This window comes from Falco naumanni, chromosome 1 (assembly GCF_017639655.2).
Source record: "Falco naumanni isolate bFalNau1 chromosome 1, bFalNau1.pat, whole genome shotgun sequence".
NCBI classification, from domain to species: domain Eukaryota; kingdom Metazoa; phylum Chordata; class Aves; order Falconiformes; family Falconidae; genus Falco; species Falco naumanni.
Genome location: NC_054054.1, coordinates 60,819,291 through 60,836,681, shown reverse-complemented (window position 1 = coordinate 60,836,681; position 17,391 = coordinate 60,819,291). Strand labels below are relative to the sequence as shown.

The following is a 17,391-nucleotide window of genomic DNA, read 5'->3' as shown; positions in this document are numbered from 1 at the left end:
ATTGAACCCAGGTCTTTGTTTTGGTAATGTGAAGACTACAATCTTCATTAAAAAGGAAAGAAAGAGGACATAATACTTCTCATTCATCCTCCTCTATTAAAAGAGCTGCAGAATATTACTAAAGGAATCTACACTACCAGCAGGTCCTTGCCGTCCTGGAAACTGGTTTTAAAGTTCTTATCTTCCTTCAATTTATTAGTTCACTTTTCTTCACAACCCAAGTGGTATACAGAAGTGATGAAAGAAATCACTTATTCTTTGGACTGCTGTTTTAAGTATTTTGAAGCAACTGTTATTACATTATGTATGTAATATTACACATTCACTCATAAACCAGCCCTCCGTCTGGATGAGTTCTTGTTCCTACATTTTCTTAAAAGGTAATTTTTAACACTGCACAACAAAAGTCATTGATAAAAGTGCCAGAAATTATAAGGAGAAAAAAAACCCCAAAATAAACTAGACCTTCAGGCTTTTCTTTTTAAATATGTTACTATAAAAAAAAAAAAAAAAAAAAAAAATCACAGATAGTGCTTCAGAAGACCTAAGGGGAATTTGGTTTTGTTTGACCATGTGCACCCCAGTATATTTAGTGGATTTTTATTGTACATTCAATGTCCATTGCTTTCATGAAATTTCATAACATAAAATGTCATATTACAGATTGACAAAACCTGTCATGCACACTTCCAGCACTTTTTTCCAAAATTAACTAAATTTGACACTTATTGCATGACACTAAGAAAGGCATTAAAATATCAAAATCATTCACATTAGACAGCTGACATGGCCAAAAGGTGGGCTTTTCAAGTAGATATTTTTTTCTTTTCTAAACTGAAGGCTTCTAAAGCTTCTGAGCTTACAGAAGAATTACATAGCCACAGAGCAAATATTAAAAAACTGTTACTTTTTCCAAAAAGAATTTGTGCTGAAAACAAAAAAACATCAGTTTATCTGTTTAACACATCCTTTTTTTGACTATTAAAAGGAAAAAGCAGGAACAAAGGGAAGTACCAAACTTTCAATTTTATAAAATGGACAAGAAACAAAAGAAGTCTGGGCAGAGTTATGGAGAAAGCCAATTACAACATCTAACAATTGAATTCAAATAACTCTCCAGATGATGCTTTAACATTAGGGGCAGTCTTAACAATGACTCTTGAGTAGAGAAGGTAAGATACCAAATTTCCTTCTTTTACAAGGGTATTAGAAAGTAGTACCTTGTTTCATTACTTCACTTGAAATTAGCAAAAGCTCACTCTGGTTTCAAGGTCAAACTGTTCCCACAATGAAGAAATTAATTGTGAACCTTCATTTTTTCCCTCCAAATATCTGTCAACCTGCCTTTCTGAACAGATTTGCATTTTAAGGGCATTAACAATATCTATCAAAGATAGTCACAAATATCTACAGCACTTTACATGAGTAACAATAGCAACATGATCTAGTCAACTTAATGGACAGCCTACTATAAAACAAGAAAAAAAGGTTCCAGAGCAGAGGATTTCTCTGCATGACTTGCCACCAAAAAGAAAAAAAAAAAAAAAAATCACTCTTTTCTTCTGTTATAAATGAGAAATTGTAATACAGAAGGATTCAGAGAACACAACTACCTAGTCATAAAAGATTGGATGCAAGTTCAGGCTGTTGATTATGCCTCCTTTTATCATATGTAAAGCAATCCTCTTCCTTATTTTTTCTTTTGGTAAAACATTTCACTAAAAAGATTCCACAAGCAAATAAAAGTTAGAAATACTAAGCAATAAAAAAAGTTTTGAAAGCATCAAAATTAATTAAGCTTAAGCTTCACATTTAAAAATTAGGCAATTTGTATATTGTACCCACTATCCCTGTATTAATGTATGTTTCGGAGTAGTATGCCTCCTAATATTTTTTTTAACTTCTTTTGATCATGACTCATTCATCGTAAGAAAAATCATCTATACTCACATTATTTCACTGTCATTTTATTACTAATAGTTACTCATACATTCTTCACCATCTCTGACATTTTATCTCCATCGTTTTATTGTATTATTCCATACTTTTATTGGTCACTTTATGGTCAGAGTTTCCTAGAAATTTCTGTTTCTTGGGAGGAAAAAGCCAGACAAAATTACAACAGAACCAGTAAGTTTAGCATTCTTCTTCTCTGCAACTAGTACTTCAATGTTTTCAAAAAGTTAAACCTTTTACAAATCTTTCCTTTTTCCTCTGTCAGCCACCCAGATTAAGTTGTTGCATACTTGGAATTATCCCTACTTTAAGGGACAGAATTATTACACAGTTCTTTGAACAGGAGATTCTCTCATTGGAATACTACCTTCCCTGGTAAGTATGAGACAAAGGACAAGCATGGTGCTAAATTCATGAATGGATTCTGTGGTTCAATGGGAGGTAGACAATCTCTAGTGACAGATGAAGCCCTTAATCCTTTTAACATAAAATAATTACTTTGTAGTTTCAGATCTACTTCTGAGTACTTTAAGGAAAGACTGTTCATAGATCAAAATCATATGCTGGTATCTAAGTAAAAAAAAAGTGCAATTAATATGATTAAAGCAGAAGTTCATTGTTGAATGTTAAATCAACACCAAGTGGTCAGGAAGCTTTAATGCAAAACCTAATGGTTTAAATGTGGTAAGAAACTGCTGCTTAAACACCCATACTCAGCATTAATTACTGTGACGAATATTAAAAATTCAAGTCCCTTATAGTGGATAACTCAATAACTCACACTGAGGAAACTGGAAGTGGAATGAATGTCTACATTAGAAATATAAACTTTTGTTGTGTTTACCAAAATAACATTGCATTCTTTTAAAAACATGGACATATCATGAAGTCTTATTTTTACCTTCTGAAATTAACTTCCATTTGATAAATCTGAAATCAAATTTCTAACATTTTATGCATCTTTTATTCTTAGAAAAAGTGACTATAGATCTAATAACAAAAAACAGCTGAAAGCTGGAAGTATCTCTTAGCTAATTTTTAAAGCACACTCCCTTAACTCTTTGTAGATTCAACATTCACTGTAAAGGCCTGAGTGAAAACCTGTTTGTTTCCTGCAGAACATTTTTACCATCAAAACAGTTCATTAAATTCAGGAAAAGTTCCATCTTCACTTCTTAGGAGGAGTACAGGCTTCAAATTATTTCAGAAGACAAAGCTGCTGCATCAGCTAATGAACTTGTAATTTTCTCCCTCACAGCCAAGCAAGCACAAGTTCTGCATGACAGCACAATGCATTCATTGCTCGAAAAACTGATGTTGCTATAACTGACCAGCTTCAGCTAGATTTTTGAATCACTTAAGATACATGCCAATAGACTAATACACTAACACAGCTGTAATTTTACCTCTTGAACGCAGTGGGACAAGAAAAAAAGTAAGTTCTACTTTCTATGAAACTACATGTTCTCTGAATATGCAATATATACTTGGACTTAGGATCTCTCCAACATAGCTCACTTGAGGGTCTTGTAAAATGAGCATGCCTAAGGCATGAGCATATTTATCCTCAATTTATGAAGAGGCTGAGGATGGAAATATCATTCAGTTCTCACACAGACGGAACCATTTCTGTTAGTATCACTACTGATGGCACTATAAGGTTGCTAAACCACTAATAACTATCTCAACTAAAAGTCTAGAACGGAATGATTTCAGATCTCATTGTTTCCTGGTGTAGCCCACTTACTAATATATTTTGTTAAGTATAAACCAGTTTGCACTAAAAGAAACTTATCAGCTTTAGTGCCTCTCCCCCATCTAGCACTCCATTAAACCCAAATCAAATATGGGGACATCTGACCACCTATAAACTAAATCAAACACCACTACAACCTTGTGCTATGCTCTTTTTCGCCTGTTATCTGTAGATGTCACATGGTACTTAGCTTAACTAAGCCACACAGAAGCAGTTAAATAAGGAATTTGGATCTAGAGCAAACAGGAACTGAGACTACAGTCAGCAATTCCAGATTTGCTTCTTAATTCCAGAACAAGCTTCTCCCGCCTGCCACCAGCTACTTACAACCCAGATTTTCTGTAATCTCCCCCTCCTCCACATTTTTGTAACATACAAACAGTCTAGAACAGCAAAAGCAAAATGCCAACTTGAGTACATTTATGTTCCCAGCAGTCTCCATTACTTTTAAATATTCAAGGGCTGGCACTTCAGAGCACTGGGCATAATGCACTCTACGCTTACTTCCTTCAGCCACCTGCACTGACAAAGGCAGTTACAAATGAGAAGGTGATAGCAGCTTAAATGGAGAAAAGCGAGTGTAGAGAGGTTATCCTGAAAACCCATCTCTACTTAAAAGTAACCTTGATTTCTTTCATTGCCCTCTGTGTGTTCCCCAACTTAGAGGTTTGGCAGGCTGCACTCAGTCCAGATGGCGGACAAGTAAACCTACTTGAACAGATTGTATTACAATATTTTACACTAAACAGTTATTGGATTAAACATATAAATAGCTGTGGGAACCCAGGACTTCCCTCTTTAAAATGATCATTCAGCTAGAAAATTATCTTCCTTCGCCTCTTGTCGCTCCTCTGTGGCCCAGTGAATCCCCCAACCTTCTCTGAAGCTCTGTGCCTGTGCAAGAGGACAGCTTGACTAGGTCGATACCAGGGAGCAGTGCAATACAAACAAACGGGCCTGCCAAACAAAACAGCTACTGCTGAAACCTTGATATCCACGCCCTACAGGACTTTGCTTCAAACTAATTCTAAACTAGTTCCAAGGACTTAATGTAGATTAGCAATTGGAGTGCATTACCTGCATTTCTGGAGTGCATGCTTCAGTTTAATTTCAGTAATAGAATCCAGCTCACACAAGAGACCATTTCAGAGGGCAAGCAAAGCATTGCAGGGGGAAAACAACCAATACACTTCAGAGCAGGAGCTCAGTTTTTGAATTAAAGTAATAATGCAGACCACCTTAACAGGATCCAAGCACCCAGAGGAGCAGACAGACACGTGCCTAGGGTACTTTAAGTGAAACAGGATATCATTTCCCATAAATCATATGAATACCAACTGCTCCCACTATGTCAGTTTTCCAGACATGCTCTAATCACAACGCCACTGTATAAAAGGTTGAGACGTCAAATTTCATTGACAAATTAAATCCTATTGTGAATGTCACAAGTTCACAGCACACGATGGCTTAAGAATGCCTAGTTTCATTCACAGGATGGGCTAGAACACAAGATGCTAAATTAGATGAGGATTATCCTTCCATATGTACAAAAGCAGAACTTCAAGTGCCTATTACTTTTAAAGAAACTGAATAAAAGTTAGCAGCCTCCAGAACCAATATGCAATTACATGAGACCATTTCAGATGAAAACTGCTCTGAAAGCTACATTCTCCATGAGGTCTAGTTAGAGCACTTTGATCTTTTACAGAACCTAGGTTTAGAGTTACAGGAAGAGAAAAACTCGCACCTGTCAATGCCAAGGTAAATGTTATTTCATATAGACCAAGGTAAACCTGTGTGTGTCTGTACGCCTGTGTGTGCACGCGTGCTATTTCATATAGACCAGGGCAAACCTCTCTGTGTGTGTGTGTAAAACTATCTGTACTGACTGATTTATCCAGCTTAGAGGAAACAAATAGAAAAATGAGAAAGCCTGCCATGCATTTTAAGTGGAAAATTATTAGCAATGCCCCAAAACATAAAGCATAAGAGAACTGAAAAATAATTACAATATCTGGAGCCTGTCCAGCGGATATTCATCTTAGCTTCTAAACAAACAGCCCATTGAAGAAGGTAGTGCAGTACTATCAATAAACAGAGGTTTGAAGAAAAGTTATAAAGATAGTCAAGAGCTTCTATCCACACCTAGCTCAGAAGAGAAAGTGTCTCACAACAGAAGGAAAATATTTACATAGTAACTTCAATATTAATGCACCATTCCTGTTAATTTCTGCCTTACCCACTCAAAACACTGTCACATTGTCAATAACTGAATCCATCTATTGTGGACAAGAAAAAGGCTAACAGTCCTACATCTTGAATTTGGATTAAGCTTCCTAAGACTGATGTCTTCCTTGAAATTCCAATGAAATTCTGGCCATTCACTTTCTACTTCAGTTAGAAGCTTGGTAGAAATCAGGCACAGAATTGGATGATGAAAAAGCTTCCAATTAAATGCACTGAAGCTGAGCAATCATATGGTTACCAAGCGTACAAACCACAACCTAAATATTTCTAACTGTGATGCAAAAATAATATATAATTCAGACAACTTAGCACTATCAGTTTCTATCCTCTAACAGATTTCTAAAGATTTAAGGACTCTTACTTTGAACAGATTTGCTCATTGAACTTGGCTTCTCTTAAATCTTAATAGCTAAACCTCATAAACATTTTTACTGTTTTTTAAAGCAAGGTCATTTCACATTTCCTTAAAGAAAGAATACTGTTAGAACGATTTCCTGAATGAAATAAACAAATATTGCCATCTGCATGTGATAACAATTACTGTTGAACTATAATAAAAGGACACATCTAAATAGCATGACCAAATATTCCTGCTGGACCAAAACAATATTTGTTTGGATGATCAAAACTTGTCTTTTGAGAAACATGTGTATCTTATTGTGTGCTTTTAATATCTTTACATGCAATTTGTGTGGCACCATATGTCACAGGCATTTTGCTTCAAATTCAGATCAACTGCTTATAGAAAAAAAATAAGTTGATCAGATTCAACACTCCTACCTGATCAGCCACCCATTGAGTAAGTCACATTTCAGCATGAGATAAATTAGAAGAATTTAGGACTTGCTGAGAGAACATACAGGAGAAGTCTGGCTACTAATGAAATTATATGTGTCATTAACAGCAATTCCATTTAAGGCATATGGCTGGTAGATGATAAGAAGAAATCTTATCAGCTTCACTCATCTCCTACTAAAGACTGATCCACTTCAAACTGATTTTTGCAATACTCAACTGCCAGATTCATAGATAGGCTGCAAGCCTTCTTACAGTATAATGGCAACATAAATGGTTGATGAAAATCCATTTTTTGGAAATGAGGTCAGAAAGGTACAAGCATAAGAGCAAATAAACAGTTTCACTTCTTCATACTTCTACAGTAAAGGACTGCATTTAGTGTCATATCAACCTATTTATATATCCCATTAATTGTTATTGTAGTATAAAAAAAAATCTTCTAGGACTATCTCAAAAATGTAAGGCAAGGTAGCATCTCAAAGAGACTATATAGAAAAAGCTAGAATAAACAAAAAAACCTGGCAATTCATACCCCTCCTCTTATTTTTAAGGCAGCTTTTAATAGTTGTTTTCCCTTACATACTTTTTCTCTCATCCAGCCCAAGAATAATAATTTTAAAAAACCCAGCAGCAAGTTGCATTTGTTTGCCAAAACACACTGGTCAGGGAAACACCTGACGGGATTTCCATTTAAGTCACCAGGATGTGTAACATTACACTGGATATGAGGTTTGCATGTTTAACTTGTTTTTCGCTGGCTAGATTCATAGATGGAAGGCAATCAAGTTAATTAACCACAGGCATCTGCAACATGTATAATTCTACTTCATATCCAACTACCAAGTTGCATAGCCCACACATATAAAAAATACTCACACAGCAGCAAAGGAGGAAGAAGAATTCTCAGTGTTGTCTAGGCCTCTGAACATGCCCTACACTTATACATACCAGACTTTGCAGTGAGATCAAGTTATGGTCCCACTAAAGAGATTGATAAAGTAGGTAGCAAGTGTATTAATCCCTCTGGGCATCTGATTTTAAGCACAATCTGAAAATACCTAATTCATACCCAAAACCATCTCAGTAAAAGGCATCACAAAGGATTTACTTTAAAAGCATGCTTGAAAACAAAACCCACTTATGTCTGTGTAAATTTGTGCACTGTTCTAAATTTTAGTGTTTGACCAAGTAAGGAGAAGTGGATTCAATATGATCTTCACCAACATGGAAGTATTTAAGTCCTGTATCTCAGGAGAAACCCCTGAAATCATATCCTGTAAACCACAATCAATAGGCATGCTTGCACCATCTTACAGAACAGAACAGAAACCAGAGTACATACCACCTTCACTATAAATACATCACCATGTGGACAGAAAAAAAAAAAAAAAAAAGAAAGCAATACTCTGAGTGATCACATTCTTATTTTGCTTTTTTGTTTTATTATGTTTAAGGACCACATACATAATCCTTGTTGAAGAATTAGTATGCAGTCATCACCACCATCCCCTGCTCCTGTAGCTGAAGTCTGCACAATACTTTACCAGGACATCATCTATGTTAGCAAATCATACCAAATCCTGGACAGCAGACTTACAGATCTGACTTCAGCACCCAAACTCTAGGGAAGGGCAAGCTTTCAGAAACATTCTTTTGTATTTCTTATTCCCTAGTTCAAGATCACTGACTGTGCAGAGCACTGGTACTGCCACTTATGATGAGGTACCCTCAGGCTTCTATAGTAAGTTGCTCTACGATTGCATCACCTACTTGTAAGTTGAATTCCTGTCTTTGGACAAACACCTAAACATATGCTGGTACAGCTAATCTATCCCTTCACTGTAGCCCCAACCCTGCAACTTCCAGGGTATCTAGAAAAGCATTACCTCTATCAATCAAAACAAATTTATACTTGTACTCAAATACCTTCTTTATACTGTTAGATAACCTTAAAATACAAGAGTAGAGAAAGGAGCTGTATTTCAAAGCATCCTGTCTGCTCAGTTTTAGCATCCCCCACATTAATCTCCCTTGAAGAATCTGAGTCTCTAGTTAAGTCTTTTATAGAAAGATGCAGATTCACATTAAAATACTTTAATAGGATTTTTAAAAAAGTATTGTTTCATATTTTTCGTATATCAGTACCCCAGTAAATTTAGTAATTATGGATTAAATGCAATTTAGATATTCTAGTTTACGATCAAAAGCAGAGGAGGGTCATATGGAGTTGATGATAAAACATATTCTTTTCTTTTTCTTAGTTAAGTAGTAATTTGAACAACTGAAGTGAATAAAATCAAAGTAGCTACAACTACTAAGAAAAGTTTAAGCAGCGCCAACCAAAAACTTACCTCTCATACTTTATTGCTAAAAACCCCGTATTGTTCAGCATAGTGCAGAAAAAACACTGCAATATAAATATAACAATTTTTCTAAACAATCACACTCTTGGAGGGCAGTGCGGTTTTGAGGTAAAGGCTTAACTTTAGATTTAGAATGCACCTCTGCCACTGACAAGGTCTAAGAAACAAAATACATGAAAAAGTTTGAACGTGTAACCAGCAGGACCTGATAACATGCAGTGTCAAGGGAATTAGGTAACTAAGTAGCTGAACAACTGTCAATTATTTTCATGAGTCATGAAAAACAGGCCAAGTATCAATGGATCATAAAATAATAAAGTTTACAAAAACATTTAGTAGAAGTGATAAAATAAAAACCTTACATATTAGCATTTTTTTACTATGTTACCTACACTTCTGCTCCACAAAAATCTCTATTGAAAAGACATTTACATGGCTCAGACAAACATATGTATCAAAATCTAGAGAAGTAAAACAGAAATGTAAAACCACAGGATTCGGAACTAGATCCTGTCAATAGTTGGCCTGTGTAAGGCAACTAGATAAGGAAAATAATTGAACACGTTAATTTTGTAGAAGTATAGCAGACAGCAATAGTAATATGAGATTATTTACAAACCAGACTAAAAGCAGAGCAGAAAATAGTTCTTATCTTTCAAGCAGCAGATGCTATAGCCTATAACCTTGAGCAACTCTGAGTTCAAAATGTCATTCCACAAAGGGGTTGCACAACTGTAATCACCACTTATGTTATGAACTTGATACACAAATGTTTCATGAAAAACAGCCCAACTCTGCTAAACTTAACAAACAGTATGTCTGAAATGCAAAAATAAGTGCTTTAGGTTCTGAAGAAAAGAACAAGAAAAAGTAATGGAATGGCATAATTAGGCTAAGGACTGCAACGGCTTAAGAAGATGAAGAACTTGGGGTATTCCAAAATGGTATTATCAGATACAATCATCAGAAGAAAATAAAATCCTACCATCAAATCCCATTAAGTGGGAGAAAAAGCACCCCAGAGAAACAACAGAAGTCCTGCCACAACATTAGCAATCATGAAGAAGAATGCTGTCATGAATAAGCCTGCACTGGCAAGGGTGCCAATATTTTCTACCTCCAATTTGGGGATTATTTTCTGTCATTAAAATACTGCCAGTTTATTTTAATTGTCATAAACTAAGTACTCCATTCAATCCCAGTATCAATTTGCTTATCTATCTTAGAATGTGAAGGACTTGTGATAATAGCATATAAAACCATGAGTTTTTTTCTATGAAATGCAACTTTAAGGATCACTGTAACATATCTTTCATTTTTTTTCCATGGCAATCCCTCATTATTGAAAGTTCTAATAAAAGAATCGTTACTACATTTGATATATGCTCGAAAGATTAAAGATACTCTTTTTATATATATTATAGTATCTCATAGCACTAGATGAAAAGTAACTATACTTTTCAGTATAACAATACTTTCAGATTTATTAGAGCAAGAGGAAGAGGCCTAAAACAAATTCCAGGTGAAGTTCCTTTTCCAGTTCTGATCACTACCTTAGCCAATACAATGTGAGACCTTCAAAACAAAAATGGAGAGAATAAATCTGAAGATCCAGAACAACGAAAAACCCCAATGCTTTCCCACTTTGTGCTGACTAATTTTTCCAGAGCACTTAGAACTCAAGCAGATACAATCTGCATTTTCCATGCGGTTGCACAGGATGTGCTGTATAAACAGTTATAGAACAGAACTGGAGAAAAGATCAATTACGCCACTGATCTCTCTTATGACAGCAAGGATGCCAAATGGAGACACCTGGGACAGAAAAGTTTAAGTAATCCAATTACAAAAGCTGCTGTAAGTACCCTTTATTTCACTTACTGTACGCAATCACTAAAGACATCAAGGTTTTCCATACAGATTTTTTAAAATAAGAATTGCTAGTTAATTTTGTCAAGTTTCTCCAAAACTTTAGTTTATTAGGAATAAAAAAGGAAAGGATGTAGAGGTTTCTGCTGCTTGTAAAAATCAGCAGAACATAAAGAATTCTTCAACTGCTTTTTTCCCATTCGTTTTAGGACAGAGTAGAGAAAAACATTTAGAACTGCATTTAAAGAATTTCACATTCTCAGGCATGACTTATCACTGTTATTTCACTTCAAACCCAGGACAGCTATTTAAAAGCTTTAAGCATTGATTGAAAAAAGTTCTCGCTCTACTGCAACAGTAGATAAAATGGCAAATTACACAAATGGATATAAACCCTGCACTTACAAAATATCTTTAAAATTACTTGAAGCCAAGTCTATACTCAGGACTGAGTTTCCCTTCACATATTCAACCTCTGACAAATCTCAATTTTTAATAATTTTTTTTAAGAGAAGTTTATACTTGGTATAACGGCCATTTTCCTGCATGCTGTTTCAAAAGCAAAAACACGCAGCGCTCCACAGTCTGGAGACCAAACCCAAAATTCTAATGATCACAATATCAAAAAGGCTTTATATTCAAGTTTAACATTAAAGAGAATTTCAACAGATGAAGAAAAGAAACTTAAGTTTTGATTATCACTTTTGTTGAAATAGTATCAGTGAACTGAGAGATCAAGAATCTCTCTTATACTACATTTGCCATTGAATCTACGCTGAACAGTCTTTATTCATCATACATCTTGTTTCTTCTTTGCTTTTTCTCCACTTGCTCTACCATGTTTCTCATAATTTCTTTCTTTCATTTAAATATGCAGGCAGAACATTCATCAGAAGGAAAGAATACTACAGATCATCGAAAACAGCATCAGAAGACAGAAGAAGAAACTAAGTAATGCCTTCTCCATTTTTAACGCCTTTTGCATTTTGGAGCAAGAGACACCAAGGGCAGCAGGCTTTGCTGCACATTTTGTGGACCCTAGCTCTGAAAGGGTAAGAATTACTACATTTCTGGTGAAACACTACCATGGATTAGACTAGGAAAGGAATTCTAAAGCAAAAGGTACCATTCTGGATGCAAGGGAAGGAAAACATAATAATCATCAATAACCTTAAAAAACCAAGATGGGCTTAATGTGTAAATGCAAAGGGAAACAGGAACACATGGTGCAGAAACATGAAGATACTGCCAATCTATCCCAGTTAATTTCACATAACACTGAAGAAAGCATGTTCAGGACTGAAGATTCTCTCAGGAAAATTACCACATTTAATACTCAAAGCCTTAGAGAAATACAGAGTCACTTCTATTTATAAGAAAAAAATTAACCCTGGAAAAACTCAAATGCTACACCTTAATGGAGAAGACCATGCATCAAAGAATCATCTGTTCTTTACAGTCATGATGAGGACAAGAAATAATAGGCTCAAAAATGTGGGGACTGAACACACAGAAATTTACGTTAGATATTTGGGAAAAAAATCTTTTTAACAATAAAACACAATAATAGGTTACCTAAGGAAGTTGTAAAGTCACCACCACTGAAGGCTTCTAAGGTCACATCAAACAGACATTTGTCAGGAACAATAAAAGCATGGCTGAGCTTTGGGATAAAGGATCAATTAGACCATCCTTTCAACTACCTTCTGCTATTTCTCATGGCTGCTGTAATTTCTACAGCCGGTTTGGGAAAGGGTGAGACACACAGGGAGGAAAAGATAAGGAACAGTAAAAGAGATACAAGCCTTGAAACACTTCAAAAATACTCAGGGCAAACTATGACACTACAGAAGAGTAAGATAACTACAACATTGTTATGTGTCATCAGCATCTTTTTGAGTAAATTTAAGCTCAACAAAATACTTCCGCTTGAATGAAGCTGGTATGTTGCTCTACATGGATAGCTTCCCTGTGTCAGATTTAGCAGTAATGGCAAGTCTACAGAAAAATAGCTACAGTTGCATATCAGTGGTTTAAACTAAACTTCTGAATCATCCACTTGAAAGCTCAAAAATAAATTCTACCCTAGATGAGAAATGCTTTTCATATTGCAAAACCAATATTCTCCTTCTAAATGTTTCAGTCAAAAAAAAATTATCTTATTTATCTATATAAATATAAATTGCCCATGTGAAGCAATTTATAATAAAAAGCTGTTGGCATATTTCAAAGTGTAATATTCTCATTCTGATTCCTTTCAATTTTTAATAGTTTTACCTACTTAGAATTTGTATAAGGTACATTAAAAACATCAAAAGGATTGGGAACATGCCTTACAAAAAAAATTCATGTATGTTAATACAACTATATTCTCTCAGACACTGTGGAAACAGTCTATTTTCTCCCATCATGAATATAGTTTCCAAGAGAAGAGTCCTGCTTCAGTCACTTGCTGCTATTTCTATAACCAGGAACTATTTTTTTCTCCAGCTTCAATTTATAGAAAGGTACTGCTCAGCAGCAGAATTAAAATCATAAAAGCAGTCTTTCCCAGTCTACTTAGCCCTTAAGTCTGAGCCATGGGAGAAAGTTGACATTACTTTTCATCTAATTTCCAAATTGTTACATTTTATCTGTGGTCATTTTAAGACAGTCCAATGTTTTCTATTTATCTCCTTAGCGTGAAGGCTGTCATGAGTGTTCACAGTACAGAAAAGTGAAGAGCAGGACTAAAGAGAAGAAATAGGAATGTTTGCATGTTTATATATTTATGTGGCCATTCTAGAAATAGTTTCCATGACACCAGATGACTAATTATCAACTAATTCAAATCCATTTCAAATAAATATTTATTTGATTTTTTATAAATCTAATCAAATTTAAGATGGACCTCAGCAATTTTCAGTAATATGCCAGAGGGGGAAGTTTCTTTAGTTATCATTAAGAATATTTCACTGTATAGGACAACGTATTTTAGAAATTTAAGAACATACATACCTTCCACTCTAAATACAGTTCTAACATAGTATTTCATAATCAACACAGAAAGTTCACCAAATGTTCTCTAGTTTCCCCATCCATCTTCCTCCCCTAACAGTAAGTCCTTCAAAAATATCTAAGACTTTTCTATCTTCCAGGCTCATACAACTGATCCAGACAGCTCTAATCACTCAGACTTTACGCATACTTTTCTGTATAGTCAATGCTTTGAAAGAAAAAAAAAAAATTGTCTTCAACAAGGATACTTTCCTTGCTTAAGCTCCAATTCCAATAAGTTCCTCTTATTTTCAACTACTTTTCAAGCACTTAAGTTTTTTCTAAAAAAGCTGATTGGGAAAAAACTTTACTTTCTCTAATTCTTTACCTCTCTTTCCAGACAATCACCCCAACAAAGACAAACACAAAGCAAGCAGGAAAGAGGAAACTGAGATGTGACTTCCTTTTATGTCACGAGATATATCTTAATCCTACTACATTAACTTCCCTCCTGCAGCGCTCACTTTGAAACAATTCATTGTATGTTCACTTTACACATTTATCTTCCATCATTTTTGCCTTTTACCACTGTACTTCTGGACAGTATTGTGAACAGGAACCTCCCATAGCACAAGATCCTGTGCTCTTTCAATTCATATAATTTTCCTCAGAACAGTTTTAAAATGTTATTTCCAAACTGTTTAGTGTAAGAAAGTTCAAGTTTTGTATTTCGTATACGGATGTTTTTATCCCATATTTATTGGGCAAACTACTACAGCTTTCAACATGAGGTTAGTAGGACAAGAAAAGGAGCCAGACTTTACCTGTAACATATATAACATATTCAGAGCAAAACATGTACAAAGTACAAAACCCTGAAAACCACTAAGTTACACTTCCTTTATACTCCATTTCGAGTGAAGCAAGCACTTACAATGTTGCACTAGTTTGTGTAAACATTCAGTTATAGATACAAAGTATTTATATAAAGCCAGGGTATTGCCTGTACGAGCAGTATTTAGACCATGGCATTAACAGAGAAAGACTAAACAGGAAAGAAAAATAGCAGTAAAAAGATGCAGAAGACTGAGAACTGTTAGTTAATTTAATCAGTTAATAACTTAAGGAGGGGGGGGGGGGGGGGGGGGGGGACACGACACAGACCCAACCTGAAAAACAAGTTTACAGAGGAGAAATAGTGGCTTGAACTGGCTGGTATTTGAATATCAAATAACTAGGCAAAAAATACTCATTTCAATCCTGTTGTGTACCACCTCTGCTGTAGGATTGGGAAACTTTATAGAAATTAATTATAGAGTTGCGTTTTAATTTGCCATTATTTACATGTTAGGAAAGGACTCCATCTAAAAAGAGATTATTTCAGCTATCTTGGTGGCACAGCTGGGCACTCCACATGAAAGCGTCAACAGAAGTCACAATGCCAGCACACATCACAACAAGTCAGTCAAGAGTGTCAAACATTAGTAAGTTAAAGATTTGAAAATAAGTTAATAATAGCAGCAGAAGAGCAACACATTACCACCTACTTTTTCCAGAAAGAGGGAAAAAGACAATGCCTGGAGTGAAGGTGTTTGGTTTTTACGTTGACGCCCAAGGGATTTATCTCAACAATCAGCTTATTACTTAACTTGTTAAGACCACAAAGTCAGACCACTATTTAGATAATTAAAGATTTTACATACTAACATTGGTCTTTTGGAATCACAGAATATCCTGAGCTGGAAATAATTCATGAGGATCATCAAGTCCAACTCCTGAGCCCACACAGGGCAACCTAAAAGTGAAACCATATACCCGGGAGAGTTGTCCAACATTTCTTTGAACACCGACAGGTTTGGGGCCATGACCACTTCCCTGAGGAGCTTGTTGCAGTGCTCGGCACCCTCTCTGCGAAGAACCTTTTCCCGATACCCAATCCAGACTTCCCTGAGACAGCTTTAAGCCAAATATTCCCTTGCATCCTTCCACAGGACACCAAAGGAAAGACATCGGGACCTCCCTCTCTGCACCCCCTTTACTTCTTTGGCCTATAAGCCTTCGTCACCTACATAGTTCTTTAAAGAAAAACAAATTTTTCAACCATCCTTCTCTTTGAGCAGATAGTTCAAGGAGAGGATCTGTTGGCAAAATTGCTCTTTCCCTCTCCTCCACCAGCACAAAGCACAAGTCCTCTAGCAAGGTTAACTCTAGATACATGTAAAAATATAAGGAAAAAGAAATTACAGTTTGGTCAAAAGTTATCCCCTTCCCTAAACGAAGTTACAGAGGAACCATAGGAAGGCTGTGCTGGCGGGTATGGGGCCTGCCCTGGAACCGAGGGCGAGCAGAGGGGGCCGGCCCAGTAAGCTCCAGTAGCACAGGAAGGTGAAATAGACGAATATTTACACTGCACATTTCCCTGTTTAAGCAAAACAGTCAATGAAGATGGGAGCGTTGCTACGACACCTGAATGAAACCTGCTCCTTCCCCCACGCCTCCCTCAGGCAGGGGCCCCACCTGCCGCCACCGCCTCGGCGCCGTGCGGTAACTGGGCGGGTTCAGCGGCGCTCTCCCGCTGGCCGGCCGCAGGTCAGCGCCCCTCGCCCGCGGCCGGCTGCCGAGGCGCCCGCGGCCCAGCGCCTTCACTCGCTCACCGCCAGGGAGCTGACGGTCCACGGAGCGGCGGGTGCCCATCGCGCCGGGGACCGCGAACACGGCGCTACCGCCGGGGCGGCGCTGGGTCTCGGCTGCCTCGCAGCCCCCGCCGGCAGCCGGCCATCTTCCGCGGGGCAGGGTGCGCGGCTGCCCGGCGTCCTGCGGGCGCCCCCCTGAGGGCTGGGGAGGGAGAGGAGCCGGCGGGGCAGGAGGCGGGCGGCCGCGGCCGGGGCAGCGCGGGGAGGCGGGGCGGAGGGCGGCGGGTGCAGCGCGGCGGGGCAGCCCCAGCCGCTCGGCCGGGCGCGACGGCGAAAGAAGAGAACATCTCTACCTCCTTCTTTTTTTGTCCTCCCCCGAGCTGGCCGCAGAGGAGGAGCAGCAGCAGCAGGAGGAGGAGGAAGCCGCTCCCGGCCGGCAGATGCATCATCATCAGCCGCCGCCGCGCCCCGGTGCCCAGCGCCATGTTCCCCCCGCCGCCCGGCCGCTCGCCTCCGCCGGCGGGCACCTGCGGCACCGCTGCCCACATCCTCCCCGCTGATTGGGCGGTGGCGCCGGCCAATGGCAGCGCCCCGGGGCGCGGTGGCTCCTGGGAAATGCAGTTCTCCCGCTCGCCTCGCCGCGTGCCCGCGGGGGCGGCTCGACGCCATTGCGACGGCGGCCGCGGGCCTCGCCCGGGGGTGGTGGGTGAGGCAGGCCTCGGTGCTGGGTACCTGGCAGGCGATCAGCCCCTCAGCCCTACGTGCAGGTGATGTGAGATGGAAGCTTGCGGTC

General features: G+C 37.9%; 1 protein-coding gene across 1 annotated transcript in view; it reads right to left on the bottom strand.

The window, feature by feature from the left end:
• TUSC3 (tumor suppressor candidate 3) overlaps nucleotides 1-17,142 on the bottom strand; it is a 137,956-nt gene extending 120,814 nt beyond the window's left edge. Inside the window, exon 1 of the mRNA XM_040596363.1 lies at nucleotides 16,952-17,142. Coding sequence (XP_040452297.1) covers nucleotides 16,952-17,083 — 132 coding nt within the window. The 5' untranslated portion in view covers nucleotides 17,084-17,142. The remainder of the gene's footprint in view (nucleotides 1-16,951) is intronic.
• Between the last annotated feature and the right edge of the window lie 249 nt (nucleotides 17,143-17,391).